We start from the raw sequence: 25,101 nt of genomic DNA, 5'->3' as shown, positions 1-25,101 counted from the left end.
TTTTTTTTTTACATTTTTGCAGTTTCAAATGTTAATAGATAAAAACTTAATAGCAAAATAATCCCTCTAAATAAAGGCAAAATTTTGACCATGTGCAAACTTTGGTGCACACATAAACAGGCATTTTTTTCCTTGAACACAAATAAATAAATAAATAAATCTACATCCTTTTTGAGTTGCTGCTTGCTGAGTGAAAACCGTAGGACTTCACTTGGTTCTTTTCACTTCTGAACCCAAACCTGTTTTGTGTGTGAACAGATCTGTGTGAAAGAAGGAACCCCACATATTATTCTGTCAAATGGTTTATTCATGAAAGCAGGAATAATCAGTCTCAGCAGAACAAAGGTTCTTGCAAACAGCCCGAGTTTAAAAAATGAAGCAMGACCACAGCGTGTGCAGTTAGAATCAGCTAGTGTTCTCATGTACTGCTTTTGTTGGATCTTGCTCATTTGAAGAGATTTTGCTGAATTTAAGAACGGCTGTGGTTTCTTTTAGGACAATAAAAGCAGAGACATCAGTCTGAAGGACGTGTAGGACTGTGACAKAAAAAGTAATTACATTTAACACACTTCTACACACTCCCCATCTCCTGCCGCATAAAGCTGATTCAAACAGCTCTGGTTGCGGTGTGCCTTTTATTTGTGAGAACATGAATTTGACTAAATTAAAGTTAGGGATTATGTCAGGGATTAAGTTGTTCAGGGGGATCCTCGGTTTCTCCTTTAAGTTGCACGAGTCTCCCCGACACAATAGCGGAGTCAGAAACCTACATATCTCTGTAATTAAACATTTTGTCAGCAATCCCTTTGATGAAAACGGGTCACACCGGACCAGAGCTGGAAGCTGTCGGTGGATTCATTTCATTGCTTGTTACAAAAACAAACCTTCCGCATCATTCTTTGCATGTAGACCCAAAAAGTTAAAAGGATTTATTGTGTGAATGCTGAGTCAACATTTGAACTTTTGCTTCCTGTTTACATTTTATTCTGTACATTTTTTTCCTTTCTATTTGTAGATTTTATACTCTTTATGCTCTTTGAATTCTTTATCATATTCACTTCAGTTTGAGCTTTTAACTGCTGTTCGGCTAATTTTAGCTTTTAGCTATGATTTTAGCAAAATGAAATTGTTAGCTGCTATTTTGTACATTTTAGCTTTAATGTGCAGTTCTGCTATGTTTAGGTACTGTTTTGCTGTTTGTAAGTTGTATTTTTTTTATTTTCTAACATGCTAATTTTAGCTTTTAGCTTTTGTTCTACTTCTACTTTTTGCTTTAGCTCTGTGTTCARTGGTTTTATCTTTTGTTTTGCTTATTTTGGATTTTAGCTTTAATTATTTTTTCATTCACACAAAAACTGTTTATTTTTGTAGTTGAAAGTAAAAATTCAAACTGTGAGATTTTCACCCCAGAAACTCGGTCTTAAAATGATGGAGATGATAAATTCAGCACATTCGGGGTTTGTTTACCCGATAAAACGTCCAAACTTTTGGAGCAACAAAAAAACATAAAGGCAAAATTATCTCTGAGACAAGCAGGTGTTTGCTTAAAAAAAAAACAGCTTTCATCTTGTGCTTTGATAATATCTCTGAAGATATGCAGCTCTATKCTTTCTTCTGACTTTACTGACCTCGATTTGAAAACTTTAAATCTGTTGGATAAAAAAATAAACTTGTCTGAGTGTGAAACGTTAGTATATAAAAAAAAATCCATCTCCTGAGCAGAAAACGTCCAAACAGCACAATATCTGCAACAATGCACAGCTGTGCGAAGCATAAACTGATGGAGATTTCACTTTTTATGACAGAAAGAAAGATGCTGTCTTTATTATAGTTATTTATACCACAAACACAGAAAAAAAACATTCCTTGAAAGGATGTATACTCCAAGCCCCTTGCATACCAAAGTTTCAAATAAAGATTTGTTACAGTGCTGTGCTGTTTAAAAATAATGTTCTTAAGGTTAGAAACGGAAACATGCAGGTTTCCCCTGCCTTCAGGTCCAGGCCTCCCTTGACAAATAGATCTGTGATCTCAGTGGGATTTGTCTGGTTAAATAAAGGTTAAATAAAACAAAACTAAAATAAAAGTTTTGCCTCTGTACCCTGTTTCTGCTTACTCGCAGTTTTGCTCAGCTCTTCCTTAAAACTAGCTGCTTGCAACATGGGCAAAAATGCTCGTGGATTTGACCCTCTCCTTTTCCTTTTATTCCACAGGAGCATCCATCCTGCTCAGATCTGAGCTATGCGTTTGTTTCCGAGCCGAGGCACGGCGGTTAAAATCAATTATCGGCCAATTCTGGGWGCTACCGCTGGGGTTTAGGTGGGACAACAGTTAACAACGGCGTGCTGCCGTGGCGTWGGTTATGTCAGAACTGAAGAGGAGGCTTAAGAAGGGCAAAGGACATCCCTGAAAGCTTTTATTTATTTTTTATTTTTTTGAAAGTGGCAAACATGTTTGCTTTTCTCCACTGATCTGATGGCTTGCGGCTAAAAGCGTGATGAACAGTAARAGACAGATGGTTCCTTCAATCATCTGTGAGGCGTTTTTTTTTTTTGAAAGCACCTGCACTTTTCCAAACAATTTGCAAGGACAGCTTCTCAGACGGTTCTTAATAACAACCATCTTACATGCCAGGTTGGCTCGCTTTCCTATATTTTATTTCTATTTGTAAAGCARGAAAGAAAGCAAAAACAAGCCATCCTAGAAATCTGTTGACAGATTCGGCGCCAGATACACAAGATGTGATTTTTATGATGCATTTACAACAACGACGCTCAGCCACCTTGCAATTTTGCTTGTATTTTACAGCGTCTCTTACGTGCGGRGCTTCTTCTCTAAACCGGTTTATCTGCTTTTGCCCTTTGGGACCTTGAGATATATAAGCCTGACTTCCTTTTGTTCGACTTTGGTAAGAAAACAGTTTATACATCCGGCAGATTTTATTTGAACAGCTCAGTAGCTACATCACAGTCTTAGGTCTATTGCACAGTGGCCTCCCATTGGCATACTGTCATCTTACAGCTTGGTGCCCAGGAGAGGGAGCCTATGTAATGTGGCTCGCTGAAGAGCAGGGGGATGATGTAAAACCCCAGAGGGATTAGATTTATTTTGAACATTTCAGGAAATGATACACACTATTTTTAATAGTCCAAGAAATCAACTTTATGTTCAAACTGAGTAGGAATAAGTGTAAAAAATATATCCCAAAGAATTTATAACCTGAGCTTTTAGTAATAAACTCACAATCACACATATTGTACAAAAGTGATACTTTTTTCTTAGTTATTTAGGGCTGCAACGATTAATAGATTAATCGACAGCTAATCGATTATTAAAATATTCGATGACTAATTGAATAATCGATTAATCATTTTTTTTTGTTGTTGTTCTTTACTTTGTTTTTCTCACCAAACTGCTTTGACACCTTCCACTGCCACATCTGCCTTTCTGTCCTTGACACACATGCACAGTAGTGGTAACTGGGGTAGGCTGTGGGCGTCACAAGTAGGGCTGCACCGATTAGTTGAAATAATCGAAGTCGATTATGTAAATTTGTCGACGCAGATTTTTTATTATCGATTCGCTGTATTACATAACCACCACGTGAATGTTCATGCAATTCCATTTCAGTACCTAAATGCATCATTGCGACCGTATTAGCATAAGAATGGTGAGTTTTCCATGCTTGTCCTGAACGCAGCATCGCGCAGGAGCGTAATGATGTCAGCAGCTGCTGCTTCAGTTCAGTCTGAAGCTTGAAAACAAGCCTCGCAGCTCTTGGAGTAAAACTCACCGAACAGACCGCCTCTGAATTATCTGGTGGATTAATTATCTTGTGAACACGACGTTCACTTGCTCAAAGTAAATAAAGTACCGCCACTTTCTTTATTTCATCCACCATTAAACAGAGAGCGGTGTTAGGTCGAGCCACGTTCCCCCATCAGACGGTTCCCCCAGCGTCTCAAACAACAGAGGAGCTTCCCGACACACGTCTGACCTAAAGAGCACAAGCAGCCAACAAGTGTTGGACGTGTTCAGGATGTTCAAAACGTAGCTTAAATACCTTTTATTTATTTTAACTGCATCCTCTTTTGTTTATTTGATTTAAACATATTTGCCTTCCATGGACCTCCATCACACATTTTTCTAGTGGGGAAATGACATCAATATAAATACGTGGAGCTGGATTTTAATTTGTGCAATAAGACAAAACAATCTTTTGTTTTCAACAGTTTTCACCTTAAAGAAATAAGTTACACAACTGATGTTACAGTACAAAGAGTTGGATGTTGTCTTGATATTTGTTAAATTTTATGTGTTGAGAAATATGTTAAATTTAAAAAAATAAATAAATGTTTATTATAGTTTTTCCAGAGTGACTTGAATTTTGCATGATTTAGTTAATTGTTAGATTATTAACATCTTTTACTGTATTTCTTTTAGTTGAATTTTATGTGCTTTGGTTGAGATTTTATGTTGATGTTGAATCTTTTAAGCCTTTTTTTTGTTAAAGAATTGACTCGAGTGCATATTTTGTGTTCATGAAAAAACGATTAAAGAAAATATACAATATTAAAGAACTTTTCTTGTTAATTTGATGAAAACATTTTAAATTTCCAGTGCACTCACATCAGAATAACTTATAGATTTGTTGTTAGAATAATCTATTAATCGAAAAAATAATCGTTAGATTAATTGATTAGAAAATAATCGTTCGGTACAGCACTATAGTTATTGTTCAATAGATATGAAAAACTGTTTAATAAAAGTAATTGTTGTCCAAGACTCAGAGTTCAGAACTTTTGAAGAAAAGGAACATTTAATATTTCACCTACTGTAGCTTTTTACATGACCTCAGTTGGAGAAACAAGAGTTTAATTCTGATAGGATTTACAATGTCAGTGCAATTACAGTCAAGTCTAAAGTGGATTGCTGAGGTTATAAGAGTGCTACATATGCAAGAGGTAAAACATCTCCTCGCTCACATGAACGTGAGATATTATTTTTTGCCTAGTCGTATTATATCCAAAGAGTAAACAGAAAAAAAAAACACTGCAACAGCATGGCTGGCAGAGATGTACGTTTATTTTCGGCTGATGGCAGGAGTTGTTACCTGAGGAGGAACGCCAKTCTGCAAATTAGTCATGAAAAGACTTGCACCGACATGACACGACATGACGTCTTGCAATAATGTAAAATTATGACATAGTAGAAGTTTGTAAAAAAAACTTGTAACAAATGTGAACCACATACATGTCGACTTGCACAAACTGTGTGTAAATTACATGGATTTCCCTCTATTTTACAGGTATTCGGTCGTATAAAGAAATCTCACAGATTTTTCAAAAACTTAGTTTCAAATTTACTTTACGTCTCATAGCCTGGTGTTGTGCCAAAAAAAAAAATCAATGCTTTTCCTGTCAGTTCACATCCTTGGGCTGTTCCTTTCAGTGAGTACGGGGTAGGGTTGGGCAAAATCGTATCGTGCACAATTAATCATCAGAAAAACTTGAATCAATTATTTTTTGGCACTTGACGATTAATATGATTAATACTGACTGGAGATTTCCCCGGTCAGTCCGTTCWATGCTCTTCTCCACTTKAAAAKTGATGAACATTTTTTTAAAGTTCTGCAATTTATTTAGCATAACTCCGGTTTTACTTGGCCTATCAACACAATTTAAAAAAACTGATGTATAGCCCGCAGTCTGTAGTTTTGACACATTTTGGAACAGATTTTTGTTGAGAGCAAATCTTTCCCACTAGAGTTATTTATATTGGTCGTGTGACCAGGGCATGCAGGCATCCAGGGACTCCAGGAGATTAATTGTCATATTAATCGTTATCGGCTAAATAATCGTCATTCATTTTTTTTTGCCAATATTGCCCGGGGGGGGGGGGGGGGGCAGTGTCGTGCCACTCTGGTACCCCCCAATAACAATTTGAGTTATTAGCTTATTTAATAATAATAATAATAATAATAAGGAATTAACCTCTATTTCTTCAAACTGCTGTAACTCAAAGAGCTATCTACAACAGGTAAGATACTTATTGTTCCTAAACTTTGCACAAAGCCAAACTTCAAAACAGCTGAACTATTGCTTAAAATTCTTATGAACGACTCACCAATTTCAGTCAAGTATGATGACAGTCTCCACAGAGGGAGACTTGAAAAGCTTTAAAAAGGCTGGGAGGTGAAGGTCAAGTTTTATCAAAAACTATATACAGTATAATAAAAATAAAAATTGCATCGCAGGGGAGAAGCACCATTCCTTTTTTTTCTTTTGAGTTGTCAAGACAGAATAAATAGTTTGTCTCCTGGTTATGTCTTTGCTGACCTCAGTTTGGCTTACATGCACAACACATGCATTCAGCTTTGACAGCGCACTACATGTAAATAGGCCAGCCTCTAATTAATGAGGCTTGATTCCTCTGGTTTGACACTCGTCTGTAAAAACAATTAACACTGGTGCTTTTTAACAAGGCAGAGGACATAAATCAAATGTTAACACAAGAGTGGAGTCCGCACTCGCTGTAATTAGGACAGCGAGAACCTAAAGGCCCTTAGCACTGTGCTTCATTATCAATTGACAACCTGTATGTCCCCTGACAGTGACTGATCATCATAGGGAGCCGCCGGTGAATGGCTCCCCTGCATAGCAGAATGGGGGAGGAAAATGAGATTTGCTGCCTTTTGTTTCTGTGAATAGATGCTGCTTTTCAGCTGTAAAAATTCAATCAGCAAGCACCTTTTGTTGCCGCTCCTACAAAGTGCACTTAAAGCGTGTGTTTAGTTGAATTATTTCGACGAAAACGGCTGAAATCTCACAGAAAAAAAAAAATCTAACGCTCATTAACTACAATAAGCTCTTGATTGTTTTAGTGATGATAAACAATATAGCTGAGTTTAGGAAAATAAAGTTAATCAAATATAAGATTTTCCCTCTAATGGCTTGCAGTTTATCATTAGATATAAGAGCATCTGTTTGTTTCTCCCCCCACAGGCGCCTTCAGTCCCTGATGATCTAACTGAGCCTATTATGGATTCTACCTTTGTATTCTTTTCTTTTAAATAATCAAGTGAAAGTGTGTGCTTTACATCTGTTCTTACCTGAACAAAGGAGCTCCGCGTGGAAATTTTTCATAATTTATTTAACAAATGATAATTCAGAGGTGGATCTGAACCTTTTGTTATCTGAACCAATTATGGCAGATGTGTTTTTTTCCCCACTCAGAAACTCCTCATGCGCAAAATAACAATAACAACAACAAAAAACATATWGAACCTTCTGAACCTCATGCATTTTTATCGGCTCATGAAATAGACCATATAGGGAGAATTTTATTTCTTGTTTCAAAAAGGTGTCCTTTTTGCTTTTTTCCACTGTAGATAGATTAGTTTTTTTTTTTCAAAGCCTCTCAGAGCTCAGCGTTTAATCACATTATTGCAATTTCCGCACAGTCACGATATGGTTGCAGGGCTCAGGTGTTAAAAACCAAGCTATAAGTTTCAATTTTTACCAGCAATTTGTACAATTCATGGTGTGATGTCAGGGATTGAAACACTGTATCCGTCTTTGATTCCTCTCTGCTATCATCAGCTCTGACATTAAAAGATAAGAATTGATCCAGATGGGATTTGATCTTTAACATTAAACCAAAGCCACAGTCGCGGTCTGTACAGAACACTATCAATTACATCCTTAATCTTCTATTTTACCTTTATAGTCTTCTCGCTGAGTAACTCAAACTGTTGGTTTCACTGCTACCTGGGGAATAAGTAACGTTTGTTTATTAATACCTCATGTCACTAGTTATCACCATTCTCACACAGCTGTGTTCATACTGCAGGCAAAAGTGGCTTGAATCTGAGTTTGTTGTCCACATGTGACCCGTAAAATCACAAGTCTGACCTTTTCAAATCAGTCACTTTCACACGTGTTACTAAATCACAGACATGTGTGATGTTTTCTTATTTTCACGTCACATTTCATTTGACTTTTACATCACAGAAGTGGGACAGCTGTCCCAATTCTGCACCAGAGTAGGTTGCAAGCAGCAAGAAAAAATATAGACTCTGCACCTCTCTCTGTATAGAGGTAGCAACTAGAAGACAGTAGCCATGTTTCCATCCAATTTMAATGCAAATTTTGACCAAACTTTTAAAATGTCGCTAAAAAAGWAATGCGCATCAGATGRGTTACGACAACTGAGCGAATCAACCAGGCTACGCCAAAGTGTGTTTACGTCAGACATTGTCATTATGCGTGGCTGTAGTAAACAGGAAGWAAAGTCGCAAACTAGCAGGGATACACATCTCAGGACAATGGATAGGAGTTGTTAGGAATGTGTTGCTACTATCYGGAAAACAACGTTAGATGCTGTCTGAAGACGTAGAAAAAGAAATGTAATTCTCTTCACGTTACGGGAATATCCGGGAAGACGCCGACGCTGCAGCTGCTACAATTATTGGTCAGCGGGAACAGCTGATGGAGGTAAATATTCGCTACGTCAGAAATTATTTGGCAAATGTGTTTCCATCCCCTCTTTTGTGTATTAACTCTTTTTCAGAAAAGTAAAAAAACCAGCTCAAGCGAGCGTAAAACTTTTTTTTCCCCAAAATTAAGGAAGTTTTTCTAAGGGCTAATGCGATACTTCAAAATGCGCATAAAAAAACATTAATGGAAACACGTCTTATTAAAAATGTTGCTCTCTTTTTTCCTCAGTCTCCTTCTTCCCTTTAACACTTTGTCTGATGTCATGTCTTCTTCTGCACATGCAGGTCACTTCAGGGCTGTTTACACTGGAGTCTGTGGTCACGTTTAAATTATAATGTTAAAAAGAAAAAAAAATGAATTGAACATTAGGACTCGCAAAGCCTTAGTCTCAATCAACAATGGAAATTTATAAAAACCGCAGTGGTTATTTGCCAAGTGTTGTGGGTTTATTACTAGGAAACAGGCATCCTTTACAGGATAGTGTTTGAATTTTAATGAGGTATTTTGCTAACAGACAGAAAGAGACAGACACATGCACACATAAGCGAAAACCACCTTTCATGATGGTGGCCAAAAAAATAAATTGAAAGAATATAACAATATTCTAAGGATATTAAAAATGTTACCACCCTTCTGCAACCTTTGATTGTCTTTGTGTAAAGTGATAATCAACATTCTTGGACCAGGATAACAGGTGAAGAACTTGATAAAAACTGATGACAGTAATGTGACTTGTTCTACTGATGCGAGGCTGAAAATGACAAAACTCTTGTAAACTCCTCTCCTGAATAAACACAGTGACTCGGTTTTCTTCTGAAGTGCAGCAGTTTTTTAAGAGGCACCATAACTGTTACTGTCTCTGTGCCCGTTTTACGACACTGACAGCATGACAGAGTCCATTTATCACTCCAGTCTCCAGAGAAACGTCTGTCACATGAATACCTGCAAAGAGAACACCACAAACATTTATGGGAACCTCCGTCTGTCATTCAGTCAGTAAATACAACAACTGGGACCCAAAGGATGTGTGTGTGTGTCTGTCTGTGCTGCCAATAAACACACAACTTTATGCAAATTGGTCTGTACTAGAAGATGCGCAGCGAAGATATTAGCTTGCTGAGCTGCACGTTCATAAAATCTGTCTAGTTCTGTTTTTACTTTTATTCAAATAACATGATATATTTACAGTAAAAAGCAAGGGAGAAAAGCCATTTTGAGTTAAAGGCCTAGCACTTCTTGAAGGAATGCATTTCTCATGCTGTCTTTAGACTAAAGTCGTCTTATGCTGTGAAATTCATTGTAGCTATTTTGCTTAGACCTAGAAGATAATGTTATGAGCAATCTCACGCAAAACTGAATCACAAATATTAAGTTCATTTGTTTTTTTCAGTTTCCTCCCTTCTGCAGTGGTCACCACAGCAAACCACTGCCAGGGTGTGCCATAGGCAGTATAGGCCAATGCTAAGGGCACCATCCATTTAGGGGGGCTGCCACAAATGGGGGACGGAAAAACATTCTATAACTTTTTATCAGAGTATAGTTGACTTAGCCTGTAGAATAATCACTGGTTACTCAGGTTTATGAAGGTAACTTGTTCTGTGGGTTTGCTTTGTTACTACATGAGGTTATATGGCGCTGGGGATATTCTGTGACAAGGTATCATATGACGCAGTCAAGACTAACTACTGGTGCTCAGTGTGTGAGCAGAAAACAAAATAAGGCTAATGGAAGTTTCAGTTGTGGTCCCAGATAAAGTTCAGGTTAAAGTTTACAGTGTTCTACCTTCATAAAATACTGATTTAATGCTGTTTTATTAATCCCAAGAATTTAATAAAATGCTCTTCGAARGGCTGGAAAATGCATAGTTTTGAGTAGATCCTTTACAAAATTTTCCAGGGGTATTATACACCCCCTAGAACTGCTTCACTCCACAGCTGCTCATTAACATGAAGAGGTGTTCCTCATTGCTGTCAGTAAATGTCAGCAGGTATGAGGTAGACACCTGATAATCTGTTTCAAATGAATTATTWTAACTATTTTAATTGGACAACCTAATATCAAATAAAAAAAACTAATGAATTATTAATAATAGGAGTGTACGTAAATTAGAGATGAGATGTAGAAATTTGTGCAAAGGCYCCACCTGAAATCTTAGACTGATAAAACCAACTCCACCCATACACACATGGATACATGTGGGTAAATGGTTCACTAAAAGGAAGTTTTAAGGTGATTTGCCTGTGACAAAAAATAAAAAATAAAAGTCCTGCTCATATAAAAACCATGAAAACATTTTTTTTTTTGGATTTGGTTTATGCACTGGAATAATCTGCACTTCTCTTCACAACTATTCATAGATGCGCATTAATTAACAGCGTAATGAACTTTTTGGTGCGTCAGCGAATACGGCAGCAGGATGGTCTATGTGGGCTGGAGTTAAAATAAGTCATCAGGCAGGAGCTCATCATAATGTAAGAACATGTCACCCAGAGTAATTGTGTGGTTTTGCACAACACTGGAGCTCTATGGCTCAGAAGAATAAGCCATATTAATCACTGGCTACACAGACAGTACTTAGTGGGATCAATTCTCTGCTGGTTTTAGAGACTCTCGGGGATTAGTTGACGGGGGAAAAAAAGAGCATCTCACTAGAATAATTTCCCAAAGAGCTGCACTCTGGGAGGAACAAAGCAGTCGCGTAGTGGTGTAAAGGATACAGTAAAGCGGGATTTGTGGTAGAATGATAAAATGAAAARGTTACATTCATAAACTACGAAACAAACATTGATACATGATAACTGCCAGCTTCCTAATGTTTTCCTTCACCATTTTAAATCAATACCACCCCCCGATTAGGAACCATTATGGACTTTTTCATGGTATCGTTTTTATGGAACAAACTGACAGTTTGACAGTATCCATCAATCAATATCCTCTGAAGGAACGGTGCAATACTCTTGGTATTTTTCTCAAGGAAAACACTGGCTATATACACAAGACTTGCTGCTGATTTATTATTGCACACTGTTATTGCGAGAATTTTGCGTGAAAAAATACCCAGAAGCTCAGCATCTTTTCCACTCCATGCATATAAAAAATAAATAAAACAAAATAAACAAACCCAGATCTTTGAAGGAAARATCCTTAAATGAAATTGCGTAATGTAGTATAAAAATAACAATACAGCAAAGATATGAAGGAGGAGAACGTTGAGGACAAACTCATCTCTCTATAATCCCCTGGTCTCTGTGCGCCCAGCTTCCTCTCCAACCTCCAATTACAAAGAGAAGAAATGCCTTGCTTTTCCTCAACTCAGAAAAACACGGGGCCCTACATCAGGACTCAATTTGGTTTGGTAATGAGACCGCGCTTGTGCATTTCCCCATGCAGACAGCCCAATCTTCAACTGCCTGCACACACAGGCTCTCTCTCCTTTTTTTTTTTTCTTTTACTAGCAGGAAAGCTCTGAGGAAATAAACTGGTAAAAGTGTTGCCTTTTCTCATTTGGATGAAACTTAGAACACACCTTTTCAAAATGACCTTGAGAAATTCCTCAGATCTGAGGACAGGGATGTTTCTTAGCAGAACGCGAGTCCCTGAATTATTTTGAGTCAAGTGAGAGATTTTACCGACCCCTAATCAAGGCGCCATAACCGCCCCTCTAGTTTGAGGGTTCTTCCTTTGCATTTTAATGGTGCAACTCTTCACAGCGCCGAGCTTTGTGGATGTGTGACTTTCTCGCGCGCGATGTTACCTCGGGGAGCCCTGTAGTGGCTGCTGCCACAGCACATGTAATATTTTCATCTTCACAGTATGCTTGTTTGCTTCCTCCAGAGAACCCCACTGATGTTTTGTGTTTTTCAATCAGCTACAAACAAATGCATTGTAGCTACTAATTTTAGGCCTCCATTCAGTGGAGACCGATGCAATGCAAGCGCAGCGCCACAGGCTTCAATCAAAAAGTGAAAATCAGCTCKAACAAAGTTACTGCAAGTGACCAAATGAACATGGTGCCAAAACATGATTTTCATGGTATTTGCTATAGTGGTTCTCAAACAGCCTACGCCTGAAGCCCTTAACACACATCTCCGTTTATCATGATTGTCAGAGTTGGATTTTTGCCTGTTTGCTTGTTTTTGCTGAAGATTTTTGTTGTTCTGGTTTAAGTCCCGTTTCGTCTTGCACTGAATTGCCTTCGGTAAAGTTTTCTTTTGTTTGTCAACGAAATATCTGCTTAGTTTTCTGATTCATTTTGAAGTTAAAGGTCTAGTATTCCTTGAAGGCGTGTAAGGCGGCAGGGGATTTGATGCCGAAGTTTTAAAACAAAGACCTCATGTGATCTGTCAGTGCAGAGTATGTGTTAGGAATAACTCTCTGCTAWACTGACGCACCGATTGTAGCCCATTATCTGTAAATTGGACAGAGTTAACAAGTCAAATAAGGAATCTTATAGTAAAACAAATGAGAAACATGGTAAAAAAAAAACTAATTCAAACTAAAAACTCAAAGACCCAGGATCAAGACAAATGTATAATTAGATGTTGTTTGGTTATTTTAATTGCAAATCATGTCAGCCTGATGGATGGTTTACTCCAGCAGAAATGTATCATGAGATGTAATCTATAGGATTTTAAAAAAGAAATTGATAAAAAAAATAAAATATGAGCCTACCTTTGAATTATCGAGTATTAGTACAGAAGGTTCACTACATAGAATGGGTTGTAATTCTGTAATTTCTTGCCTTTTCTCTTAAAACWCATGCCCCAGTGAGTCCAGCATCTCCATAAAAACCAGCACTCATCCCGAGCCCATCCAAAGGGATTAAACCAAGTCTGATTTGCACACACTTCAACCAGACAGACTTTCCCATTTGTGCAAAGAGGATTGGACTTACATAGTCGTCGTATGATTCATGTGTGACTGCTAGCAGTGAGGGTCTGTATCCGGCATTCGCTGCCGCCCCCCTGGCCCTTGGAGCTTTTGTGTCCCTCGTCAGAACGGCGGCGGGAAGTTTGCTATGTGTTGCTGTCGCTGTCCCCCGAGGTGCCGCGGCGCTCCTTCCACCACCTCTGTGCCCTCTGGTAAAAAAAACAAAAAAACAAAACAAGCATGGCATCAATTGTGAATCTCGCCCCTCCAGCATTTTTTTCTAATAAACTGGAMAGATTTTAGTGGCAAAGTGGAATTATGGCATTAAGGAAATCTTTTAAACTGCTCTTATCTGTGTGTGTTTGCAGTCCATTTCAGCTGATGGTCATCAAGGCAGTAATGTTTTAGCTCATGCCTGTGTGTGTTCTTTTGTCTGTAGCATTAGCAAAAAAACTCARGAACCAGTGGACAGGTTTTAATGAAACTCTCAAATAATAACCACTCAGTTGTACATCTACAATTGATTACCTTTTGGAGGCAAAAAAAAAAAAAATCAAGATGGCCACCTCGGCTAATCAATCTGGCCAAAAATTAAATACTATAATGTAGCCAGTTTTACAGATACTGAGCTAAAACCTGGTATAGTAGTAGCTAAGAGTCACCTCCAACACATTTTTATGGCTGTGTCCAAATTTGAGGCCTGGGTCCTTTGAAGGACCTGGCCTATCCGGTCTTGGTGGGCRGGGTCCTTGGTATATCGGGAGGACCAGAAGAAAGTGGCTGTGAATTTGGACGATCTAGCCTTCTGGTTCATTCCTGCCATTACACCGSCGTATATCCTGTCACCTAGCAATCGTGACGATGATTAACAGAAGCAAAAATAGATTGAAATTAGCAAAATATCAATATATTATTATCATTATTAATATTAGAAAAKAGCAAAATTAGCTTAAAGGCAATATTTGAAGAATGGACCCACCGTACCTGGATGTTTATTTTGCTATACCAGCTTATTTGATTTCTGACAAGAATAAGGCACAAATAAATTTCTCTTTTTCCTCTTCACTGCTGCCGGTGTGCTGCTCAGGATCGTAGACTGTGACGAAGTGAAGATTCGTCACAGTCTGCTGGCTTCTTTAGATTGATTGTTTTTTTTTATTTTTTTGTGTACAGTGCTCCGAGACAACAATTCTTGTGATTTAGCACTAWATAAATAAACTGACTTGAGTTTAATTGAGCTGAATAATATTATATTTTAAAAAAACATTGTAAAAAGCATTACCAAAACAACCGCTTTAAACTTGTAATTTTTATACCGTCAGATTTATTTTTGAAAACTGTACTCCTTTCTCRCACTTCGTCTACCACTATGAGCAGGAAAAAATCTCTGGTRGGCCCACAATGCATTATGGAATGTGGTGGCCCTCAAATCGGGGGGGAAAGGAGGAGGCATTTGTCGGCCGCCTCGGAGAAGTCTTCGAATTTGGACAGCCTTCGGCGCAGCGCTGTGTTGTCTGCGGCCGACAAATTGGGCCTTGGGGGGACGCAGCCCCTGAATTTGGACAGAGCTTATGAAATCTTGCAATATTCAAGTCAATGACCAGAGTTGACCAAAATGGCTGTCACTTCATCTGTTCTCAACTTAAGATCATTTTAGTTTCTAGCWTAAAAGGCAGCATTCAAAGCATTTTTTTGTTATTCGTTGATTTTTTAATTGATTTTAGGTGAAAAAGAAAAAAAATTGTYTYGGTCRTCTGGACGGGTTRTTCTCTAATGAAACGTTTCGTCTCTCCTCCAAGAGACTTCTTCAGTCTGAGAGTTTCAGGCAAAATTCAGGCTTTTAAGCACTGCCTCCATGTGACTGATACTCACATCACATGACTATCGTTGACACCTAATTAACACCTATTGTTAACAGGGYTGGAGTGATACTGGCAATAGCAGCACTGTAGGAGGGGGACAACTGAAAACGGAGGCCTCCACCTCTGTTTAATGATTGARGGTCTTTCTTCACAAAAATGGCTTCTTTTACTCCTCTCTCAAACCAACGTTCCTCTCTATCAAGAATGAGAACATCCTCATCTCTGAAAGAGTGACTGCTGGCCTGTAAATGAGTGAAAACTGCAGAGTTCTGGCCATTAGATGTAGCTCGTCTGTGTTGGGACATTCTTTTGAAGCAGTGCTTAAAAGCCTGAATTTTGCCTGAAACTCTCAGACTGAAGAAGTCTCTTGGAGAAGAGACGAAACGTTTCATTAGAGGAGAACCCGTCCAGAAGACCTATACAATTTTTTTTCTTTTTGATTTTTTACCTGGATTACTGAGATGCATCAGGACATTTTAGGTGAAATTATATAAAACTACCAAGGTGGATAGAATTCTGATGTGAGGACTAACAAGTGTCTCTTTCTGCTCTGCGAAACAGCTCCTCTGATGCAACAAGGTTGTCTCAGTATAACTTAGCAGAGCAATATTTGTTTGCCCTAGAATGCACGCCTCAGGCTGCAGTCACGCAGGTATGGAAAGTGATCTTGTATGCCGCAGCAGAGAGACCTCAGGGTGGGGGGCAGCTGTGAGGTATTTAAGGCAGGTTGTTTCTGTTATAAAAGTGGGACTGTCCAGCAGCTGAACCACAGGGCCACTGCAGCAACACAAGGGATGTAACACTGTTACTTACCATTATAGGACACCTGTTTTCCCGCTCTGGCACATCCTTCTTCAGGTAGCAACCCATTGTAATCCAAAAATATAAACACTCAAAGGAGAATTTCTGGTGCATTTTTTCCCCCTTTCTTTCTTTTTTTTTTACATGGAGCTTTACAAAAATTGCTTTTCGCTACAGCACGGAGAGAAAAATCTAGGTAAGGAAGTGTTGGTGGTGATTTAAAATTGAGAGCGACCCATGCTACTGCTGGATTTAGCTCATCTACAAGGCGCTGCCTGAATTAGGCCAGGCTGTCATGGCACAATGTTCCTGCGTTCTCCCGAGGGACTTCCACGGCTCAGGTAGATTACGGACAATTCGCTTTAAAGGTGTTTCACACATGCAGCTGAATACGTGGATAAGTCAGTCAAAATGTTCATTTTCTGGTCCTGCCTGGATTCCCAAATCTCATTTGAGTCTTACAAAGAGAAGAAATCTGATTCACAAGGAAAGAAAAATATTTAAAAAGAAAACTACTTTTTAGTATAATAAACTCCAACCCCAAGAAGGAAGAAAGAGCAGACATTTTTACCATAAATGTGGGCATTCTGGTTTTTATTTACACAAATTTCAAATTTAGTCTTAAAAGCAAGCGTTTTAGCATGAGCAAACGTAGGATGCAAAAGGCCTTTTAGATTCTCAGCAACTTTTAATGTAAATAACATTTTTCTGTTACCTAAACTCATCTGACTGGAATAAAACTCTTTACCTTGTGGATATCGTTGTTGCTGCTCGGGGACTCCTCCCCTGTAAGCTCCTTCCTCGGCTCGACTCATCAGAACCGTTCAGCAGGGARAATTCTCTCAGCTGCTCTTGTCTGATCTCATCGTTGTAGTCCTGCGGAGATAAAATATACGTATTATGTACTGAAATAAAAAGAAAAAGAAAAACCATTTGCTCTTTGACTGCAACAGATCGTGTCAACAGGAGATTTTCAAGGCTTGGCCAAATTGAATCAGGGGTGGAGACAGTGGGGTGGCCGGGGTGGCAATTGCCACCCCTGGCACCTGACGGGCCACCCCCAAATTAGACAATCTTGGATTTTACATTTGCATTTAAGTTTTGTTAAAGATTGTTCTGTGATACTACTGTACTATATATAACAATAAAAAAAAACATTTTTTTTGCTGTGTATATTTATGGCTGAATTAAAGTCCTTTGGAAAATTAGCATTAGCATTATTGGTTAGCTTGCTTTAGGATTGGRGCTGGTTTTCAGTTAGCCACTCCACATCAAATTTAATTTACTCAATTTTGAAATTGCTGAATTATAGCCTTTTAAAGCTAGCTGTGGTGGCCATCTTGAATTTTTGACTAGTATTTAGAATATTGCAAAGATTGTTTTCGGCTACTTTTACACTAATCTTTAGCTTTGTGTGGCTAAAAATGGCAAAAAAATAAATTGTGACTAGCATTTGGCATGTTTTTTTTCCATTATTATGAGCTTTGATCACAAAAAAATTCAGCTCAATATTTTTTAAAACAGCTGACAGGTGTGGTGGCCATCTTGAATTCTCAAATCTAGATTGCTTTATTTTATTTGTATGTGCCCCCCATAAAAAACYCCTRYGCCACCCCTGTGCCACCTCTTGCAAAAAAGTTTAGCTTCTGCCCCTGAATTGGCTCCAAATCATTTCTCAAAGTTTGTGTCTAAAACTCTGGCATGAAAGGTGGTGGGTGCATTTATTTAATGAACACTAGCTTTAATTTGGTTATGAAGTACACATAATTTAGAAGAGATCATTACTGTGTAAAAAATATGCATCAAAAATAATAATAAATAAAAAATGCAAAAAAAAAAAAGATTTAAAAAGCACTTTACCAGAACATGATGTTTTTGTTAATATTTTTCAAAGAATAAGAGTTACAGTTAGAATTTAGAAAAGATAATTTAATAATATTGTTACAAACTGCATGCTGATATAAATAAAAAATGTTCTTCATTTTGGCACAACAACAAAAAYCAAGAGCAAAGTAATAAATAAAATGCCAAAATGCAAATATTTACATCTAATATATTAGTTTAATACTTTGAACAACTTTGGGGAATTGTTCTTATCTTGTCTTTCTCTCTGTTAACCTGCTATCAAATATGATATGGATCATTCCGGAGCAGAGAAGAAAGTGGACAAAGAGTATTATCTCGTCACGGCTGGCAGATAAACAGGCTTATTTCCCAGAAACACTTAAACACGACCCAGAAGAGTTGTGGAGGCAGAAACAGATTTCTTCTGCTGTCAGGGGTTTTGACAAATACATTAGTATTTTTTTCTTTCCCCTCTCTCTCTCTCTCTTTCCTCTGCCTTGCCTGGTGGGGGTGGGGCTGATATGAAAGCATGAAAACTTTTGATGTGCTGCTAATCTAATACAGGTCACAGCTAGAATATTCATTCACTCTTACAATTAGTTTTCGCTTAAAAGTTCTTATTACATCAGAATATTTCTCTCTGTAAGGTAGAAATATGAATTACATTGAGCTTCACTAATTTGTCGCTTACGTTTGACTTTTTTTTTTTTTACATAAAATGAAATATAAATCAGATTATACAAAAGAAAAAGTAAAAATGTGCCAGATAGGTTGTTCTTTTTTATAAGAAAAGTCATTTGATCCGAAAAGAAAATTGTAACATTATCACTGGATTGACCTTAACCTGCACAAAAATGGCTACAACTCATTCAATTATTGCTGTGGTAGTAGCTGAGAGTCTAACAGATCTTGCAACATTCAATGAGACTGTGCATAATATCATTTAGAAGGTCTGGCTAAAATTGCTGCAACTCTGTCTATTTTCTTTCTAAGATGATCTTAGTTTAAATCTTTTTCATTAAAGGTGCAGGGAGAGACGTGTTTGTTCAATGCTGGGCCATTCATGTTTGYATGTTTTGTGTTTGAAACGCAGAACTCGTAAGATGAAAAGCTTCCAGGCTTTCACAGCTCTGTGTCATGAAAAGAGGCAAAGCACAGGAAAAATAATAAAATAAAAATTCAAGAGGTAGAGCTCCGAAACATTAGCGAAGCTGCCCGTGTGCTGCTCTTATTAATGCACCACTGGGGCCGTGTGGGGCGACGCATTGCTCTGAAGGGGACTGGCGGAGCTCTTAATTGGGAAGCTGGCAGCTCATTCAAAGGACAACAAACCAGCCAGAGCTTGTCAAAGTTGACTGTTGACAGAGGTGTTAGTATGAGCATACAGAGATAAAGCCCATGCTGAGGCWTCTCAGGGCAGACTGTTTGCTCGCTGCGATTAATTCTCACCATGCGTGACCTTGGTCGCTCTCAACGCACTTCACCGAGCTAAAGTTAGCGATTTTAGCAGGTCAACACATGAAATGTGCTGATACCAGTCACTCTTGGGTTTGGGTCTGTCAAGACGGATATTATTACTTGCTGTTGGGTAATTTGTTGTATTTTTTTTTTCACAGTAATTTGCGGGTGTCTGTTATCGAACTTAACTCTCAGAGAGTGGGTTTGTAAAAAGCATTCAACCCCCAATAATCCTTCTGTTCTGTTGCCTTACAACCTGGAATAAAACTGTCACTGTCAAATTAACTCATATAGCACGCTGAAAACAACAAAAGCTGACCAAAGTGCTTACACTTCAGTCAAGGACTTGTCTCATTAAAACAGTAGACAAAATAAAATGCAGGAACACAATAAAAAACAAAAAAGAAATAATAATAAGTTGTGTTAATTCATTCTAAAATATGTCAAACTTAAAGGGGGATTTGCGGCTTTACTGTCACCACTCTTTACTAAAGGTTAGTCTTTATCATTTTAGTCCAACTAACATCTGAATTATTTTGTACATTCTTTAGAAAAAAGTGTTTCATTAATTTTGCATTTTGTGTAAGACTGTTACCTCTAATCAAATTAAAAATCCAATAAAGTTCTATATTATAAGACAACKACATAGAAAGAATACTTTTGCAGCTCTCTGTACTTTTTCATTTTTATATGAAATTATGTGACTAAAATGTATTTAAAATGGGTCATCAATCTCAGGAGGCTCTAATGTTTCAAGAAATATTCTCAAGCCACCGTCTCTGAGTCTTGTGATATAATTTCAGCAAGTAAATTCATTTCACCAACACAAAAGAGAGTAAATTACGTCAATCCCCATTCTGAGTAATCCTTTGCTGAATAGCTGTTGTGATAATAAATTGTTGTAGTCCCAGGCATAGTGCTGTAATGCACAGAGTGGTTATATTTGATCTGCTGCCATTTGTCTTCTAGAAAGGCTGGGCTGATGATCATGGCTGTTTGCCTTTCATGCTGAGCTTAAATTTATGGAACTATTTGGAGAGGTAACAGATGCGTAATGGAATATCTTAATAGATTTAGACGCTGATTTGTTTCGTTAAAATAATAAAACAGGGCAGTTGGACCTGTCAAAGGATGCTGTTGTAGAAATAATCTATTATCCGTCCGTCCGTCCGTCCATAACCCAGAAAATTCAGAAAATGTCAGAAAACAGCATAGGCAGCCGAGTTGATTTATAGGTTTCTAAAGCGTAAACAAATGTTAATTTCCTCGGTTGAAGAAAAAAGCCTTGGATGAGATGAGTTAAAGTGATCTTACGTTACTTTTAAGYAAAAAAAAAGGAAAGAAAAAAATGCTTTCAGACAAGCCATGACTTGTGCAGAAAAGGGAAAAGGAATGGTGTGATTCTGTTTCCTCACATGGAGCTTGATGCATAAATTGTTGCGTTCACAGAAAAATGTGTGCCATTTCCTGCACACAAACCAGTATTTGCAAAGGAAGAATGTGCAATGAGAAAGTAAGCACCTCATGCATTATTTAGAGCACACATACAGATGTTGTTTTTTTTTTTTTTCGAACAATTTGAGCCCTCATTCGGTGAGGGAGTCTTTTTTAAAAAAATGCATTGGATTTCAACATTGGARGTATCTATTCTCACTGGGAATGGTGAATTATTTTTTATTTTTGATTAGCTTTTGTTAATCTCTTTTTGCTCAAACCATCCTGCTGCCTTTTGGCCTAAAATGAAGGCAATAAGCTGATCCAGCTGAGACCAGGTCTGACCTTCTTTCCTTACTTTTTTACTTCCTCTCTGTAGGACACCCATTGGAATCCTGTTTGCATTCATTTTATTCTTTCTAAAGCTTTTGCATTAAGATTTTGCTCCACGGTAGCTTTTCAGCCTCCCGTTAAGATGAATCTTTTCAGCAAATGATGAACTTCACACTGAGGCAAACTGTACTCCTCAGTGACCAGTGTGTTTAATCTCTGTTCAGGACTTTATGACTAAGAAATAGCACTAATTAGGCATGTGCAATCTTAAATGGAATGTTTTAGATTTAAACAGAAGAAATGTCCACAAACCACATAAAATGCTCTGTTTGTGCCTAATGAAATGGAAAATAAAAACCTGGAAGACTTTCTGTTTTCAGCTTTTAAATTCAGACAAAAGGAAGGTTGTGGTTTTTGGACCTTATAGGCACAAACCTTTAGGGTTGGGAATCGAGTCTCGAGTATCGATTGGAACCGGGACTAACATTTCGATTCTCATGGAATCGTTCAATTTCTAAAATTTCGATTCCTTGTTTCGATTCTTAGTCCGCCAACCGGAAGTAGCCTAAACACCAACAAAGAATAAGCGTGCGCACGCACTACGCAGAGCCGCATTGTTTTGCAAACGTGGAAGGTGTTCAGCGGCGTTCACAAGTGTGGCTCAACTTTACTAAAATAAAAGACCACTCGGCTAAGTGCAACACTTATGGTAAAGTTATTTCGTGCAAAGGAGGGTGGACAACTAATATGATTAAACACCTCCGGCTTCACGGTGTAGAGTCAACGAAGTGCACCGTCTTCGACGTGCTGCGTCGTCCTTCCTCCACTGCCTCATCCTCGGAGTCTCATCCTAGCGCCACACTGAATGCACAACTCGGTAAGTAAAATACGTTTTATTGTGGCAGTCAGCTGGCAAATTTTGCTTGAACTAATAAGAGTGGATCAACTCAAATGCAAATATTTAGCTAAAATTCGCACGTGTATTTTTTCCATAGACGATCGACCTGAAAATGCTAACAGCAGGCAGGCAGTTCACCAGACTCCATCGTGTGTTACTCAGTTCATCATAGCATCGAAAGGAAAGATGTCATTCCAACAAATTGAAGAGTGCCACAGAAAAGTTACAGCATGTGTTGTAAAACGGCTACATCCCTTTTCAGATGTGGAGTCACCCACATTTAGTTTAGTTCAGCAATTATGATTGTGCTAAGCTGATAGTCTGTACTAACGTTACTATAACAATGACTATGCTTGTTTATATGTTTGCAGGGACATGATAAAAATTATCAACCCCAAATACAAGCCACCTACAAATGATCTAGTCTTAATTTTTTAGGTTTAATATTTACTGATTTAAAAAAACCCTGTGAGAAATTCTTAAAGAAGTTCAAATTATTTCATCCAGAAGGAACTCGGGTTATATTATGCTCCATTTAAACCATGTAAACTGAAAGCCTCTTAAAAGAATCAAAATCGGGAATCATTAAGAATCGGAATCGAAAAAAGGAATCGAAATTGGAATCGGAACCGTTCAAATTGAAATGATGCCCAACCCTACAAACCTTGCAGCCTTTCATTTCCTCTGGAMGGCGAACACCTGGACTCCAGTTCTAATGTAAAAAAACATCCAGGTTTGAGCTCAGGTTGCATCACAAAGGGCATCTGGTGTAAAATAATTTCCATATCTTTCATATGAGTTTGCTCACTGTAGCGACCCCTGCGTGAGGGACCAGTGATTGATCTYGGATTTTTCTGAGTAAGGGACCATTAAGGGGCCACAATATTCATAGAGGGGCCGAATACTTGTTCAACATACAGTGCTTGCACACAAATCCCCCGTTTGAAGGTGTTTACACTGCAGGACTGTTTAAATCTTTGAAAGAAGAGAAGAAGACTTCTATAAGGTTTTTTCATGCTGGACATTGCCTCATTAGCARCATTAGTGTTTGGACATGGAACTGCATCCACCATCATCACTCTCAGTCAAATGGTGTGTTCCATTTACATCGTATTTCAGAACTGGGAAGCGGTAGTGACACAATTTCCCAACAAATCATATGAAACCACATTCCTGTGAGTCCACAGGCGATTGTATTGCTGCCGCTGACCAAAGCCCTATTCYCACAGGATAAGAWTTATCCCCATGTAATAAATAAATTACTCTCCAATGTCTGTGTTTTATGTGGCGCATTCGCATGGGATAACCGAAGCCTGAGACTTTTCTGAAATTTACAGACATCTCCTGAATGTGATATTGAAGCCTGGTTACCGGTAGTTGTTTAGTTAGTTGAACACGGCGTTGAATGGACGTAAAAAACAAATAGCATATAACCATCTTCCAARCTGTTCTCCGCTCTCCTTTCCTCCTGCTTTACAGCAGGCGCTGTCATCTCAACAGCCGACAGACCCCCACGCGCGGGTACGAGTGGTATGGGTTTTTAGCAAAAGTTATAGATTTTTAAGGCTCATTATACAGGTAAACGTCCAAAGGGGTTTACATGTATGAACACCTTCACAGCTGGTGAGAGTATGTGCTCGGCGCGAGTAGCTACCCAAATCATGCACCTGTGCTGTGCTACGTCCACAGCTCAACACTCAGCAACAGCCAGAAGGCTACAAACAGAAAAAAAATTTATTCTTACCGTACAGTGAGCCACCATTTGCATCTGATTTTGCTCTCTTTCTCTTTAGCCCTTTTTTTATGCCATAGGTAACTGGTTGGGTTTTTCCGGCCCTGGACTCAAAAGGTTTTCGGTGCACTCCAATCCAGCCTCCATTCTTCACCAAAAGTAAATAAAAATGCACCAAGGAAACCAAAACTGCCTAAGTACGTACATATGGGTTTCAGCCCATTCCTGTCCAAATCACAGAGATGCCTATTGGCATTGGATTAGTATTATCACAGGACCTCGGAGTTCGTCAAAATATAGTAGGTAATTTGCCGGGGAATTTTTACTTTACAAATTACTGACATTTTTTCATTTATTTATTTAAAAATGGGACAGTGCAATTTAATAAAACATATGACATTTCATAAGTTAAAAGAGCCAGAATTAGCCAAACGGCTATTTTTCATCTGCAGTCCCCTGGCCATGATGTRAAAAAGCAGCATGGCCATGGCCGATTCGCACAAGATTAACAATACAGACAATCTCTGTAATTATTACAAATAGCATAGGGTCCCTATGTAAAACTAATCCCATCAGAATAGCGCTCTAGTTACACTCTTACAATATAAACAATGACAAAAAGAGAGCTCTACTCTGTACGTCATGTAAATAAATATTGATTTTAATACGTACAGTATGTACATAAAATGCACTACTTAGTTAGTGCTGGGCGGTGTGACCCAAATTTTACATCACGGAATTTTCAACAATTATACCGGTATCACAGTATTTGACAGTATTTTTCTTTTCATAACAGCTCAGCTGATAATAAAAAGTACAAACGTTGCTTATTGATCAGCAAACCACCATCAACTGAAGTTACTTTCTTTCTGCAACACAGAAACTATTTCTTGACTTTTTTCTTTTTACTGTCCTCTTCTCCGTGTCTTTTCTTTGACTAGATGTAGACAATAGTCATGCATTTTGATACGATCGTGAAAGAAGAGGGTTGAGCAAAGATCAATATCAGGTCTATCGTTTTGTGTTATTTAATAAAGCTCCACAGGATGACTAAACCTCCGTGCACCAGTCAGCTAAACCCCGATACAAACCTACTGCCTCTGAATGCCCCCCAGGTTTTTTGTGAAATCCAAAGTGGGGGTAGTCGCAGTCACTTCCACTATACGAATGGGATTTACCACTGGAGAGGGTGTTCCAGTTTAAATTTATGAATGGGAGCATGGACATTTCCTCTTCATGGTGCTACTGGAATGCACTAAAAGAACAGAAGAGTGACAGGACATGGGCACTTCAGGGGGCCAGCCAGATTTCAGCTGGATCCAATGCCCCTGTGACTCTGCCCCACTGAACCGCCCCTGCCCTGGGATGACA

At 38.3% G+C, this 25,101-nt stretch overlaps 1 protein-coding gene across 4 annotated transcripts in view; it reads right to left on the bottom strand.

The window, feature by feature from the left end:
* Positions 1–25,101, bottom strand: part of khdrbs2 (KH domain containing, RNA binding, signal transduction associated 2) — a 110,149-nt gene that overhangs the window by 25,012 nt on the left and 60,036 nt on the right. For all 4 annotated transcript variants that reach the window (XR_001310462.1, XR_001310464.1, XR_001310472.1 and 1 more), the window contains exons 5-6: positions 16,779–16,906; positions 13,393–13,576 (exon numbers count right to left, since the gene is read on the bottom strand). Coding sequence is in view for 1 of the 4 variants with exons in the window: in XM_014011380.1 (XP_013866834.1) it covers positions 13,393–13,576; positions 16,779–16,906 (312 nt within the window). In the remaining 3 variants the exon portion in view is untranslated. The remainder of the gene's footprint in view (positions 1–13,392; positions 13,577–16,778; positions 16,907–25,101) is intronic.

Source organism: Austrofundulus limnaeus, unplaced genomic scaffold (genome assembly GCF_001266775.1).
Source record: "Austrofundulus limnaeus strain Quisiro unplaced genomic scaffold, Austrofundulus_limnaeus-1.0 Scaffold0, whole genome shotgun sequence".
NCBI lineage: Eukaryota > Metazoa > Chordata > Actinopteri > Cyprinodontiformes > Rivulidae > Austrofundulus > Austrofundulus limnaeus.
This window is presented reverse-complemented; position numbering and strand designations above follow the sequence as displayed.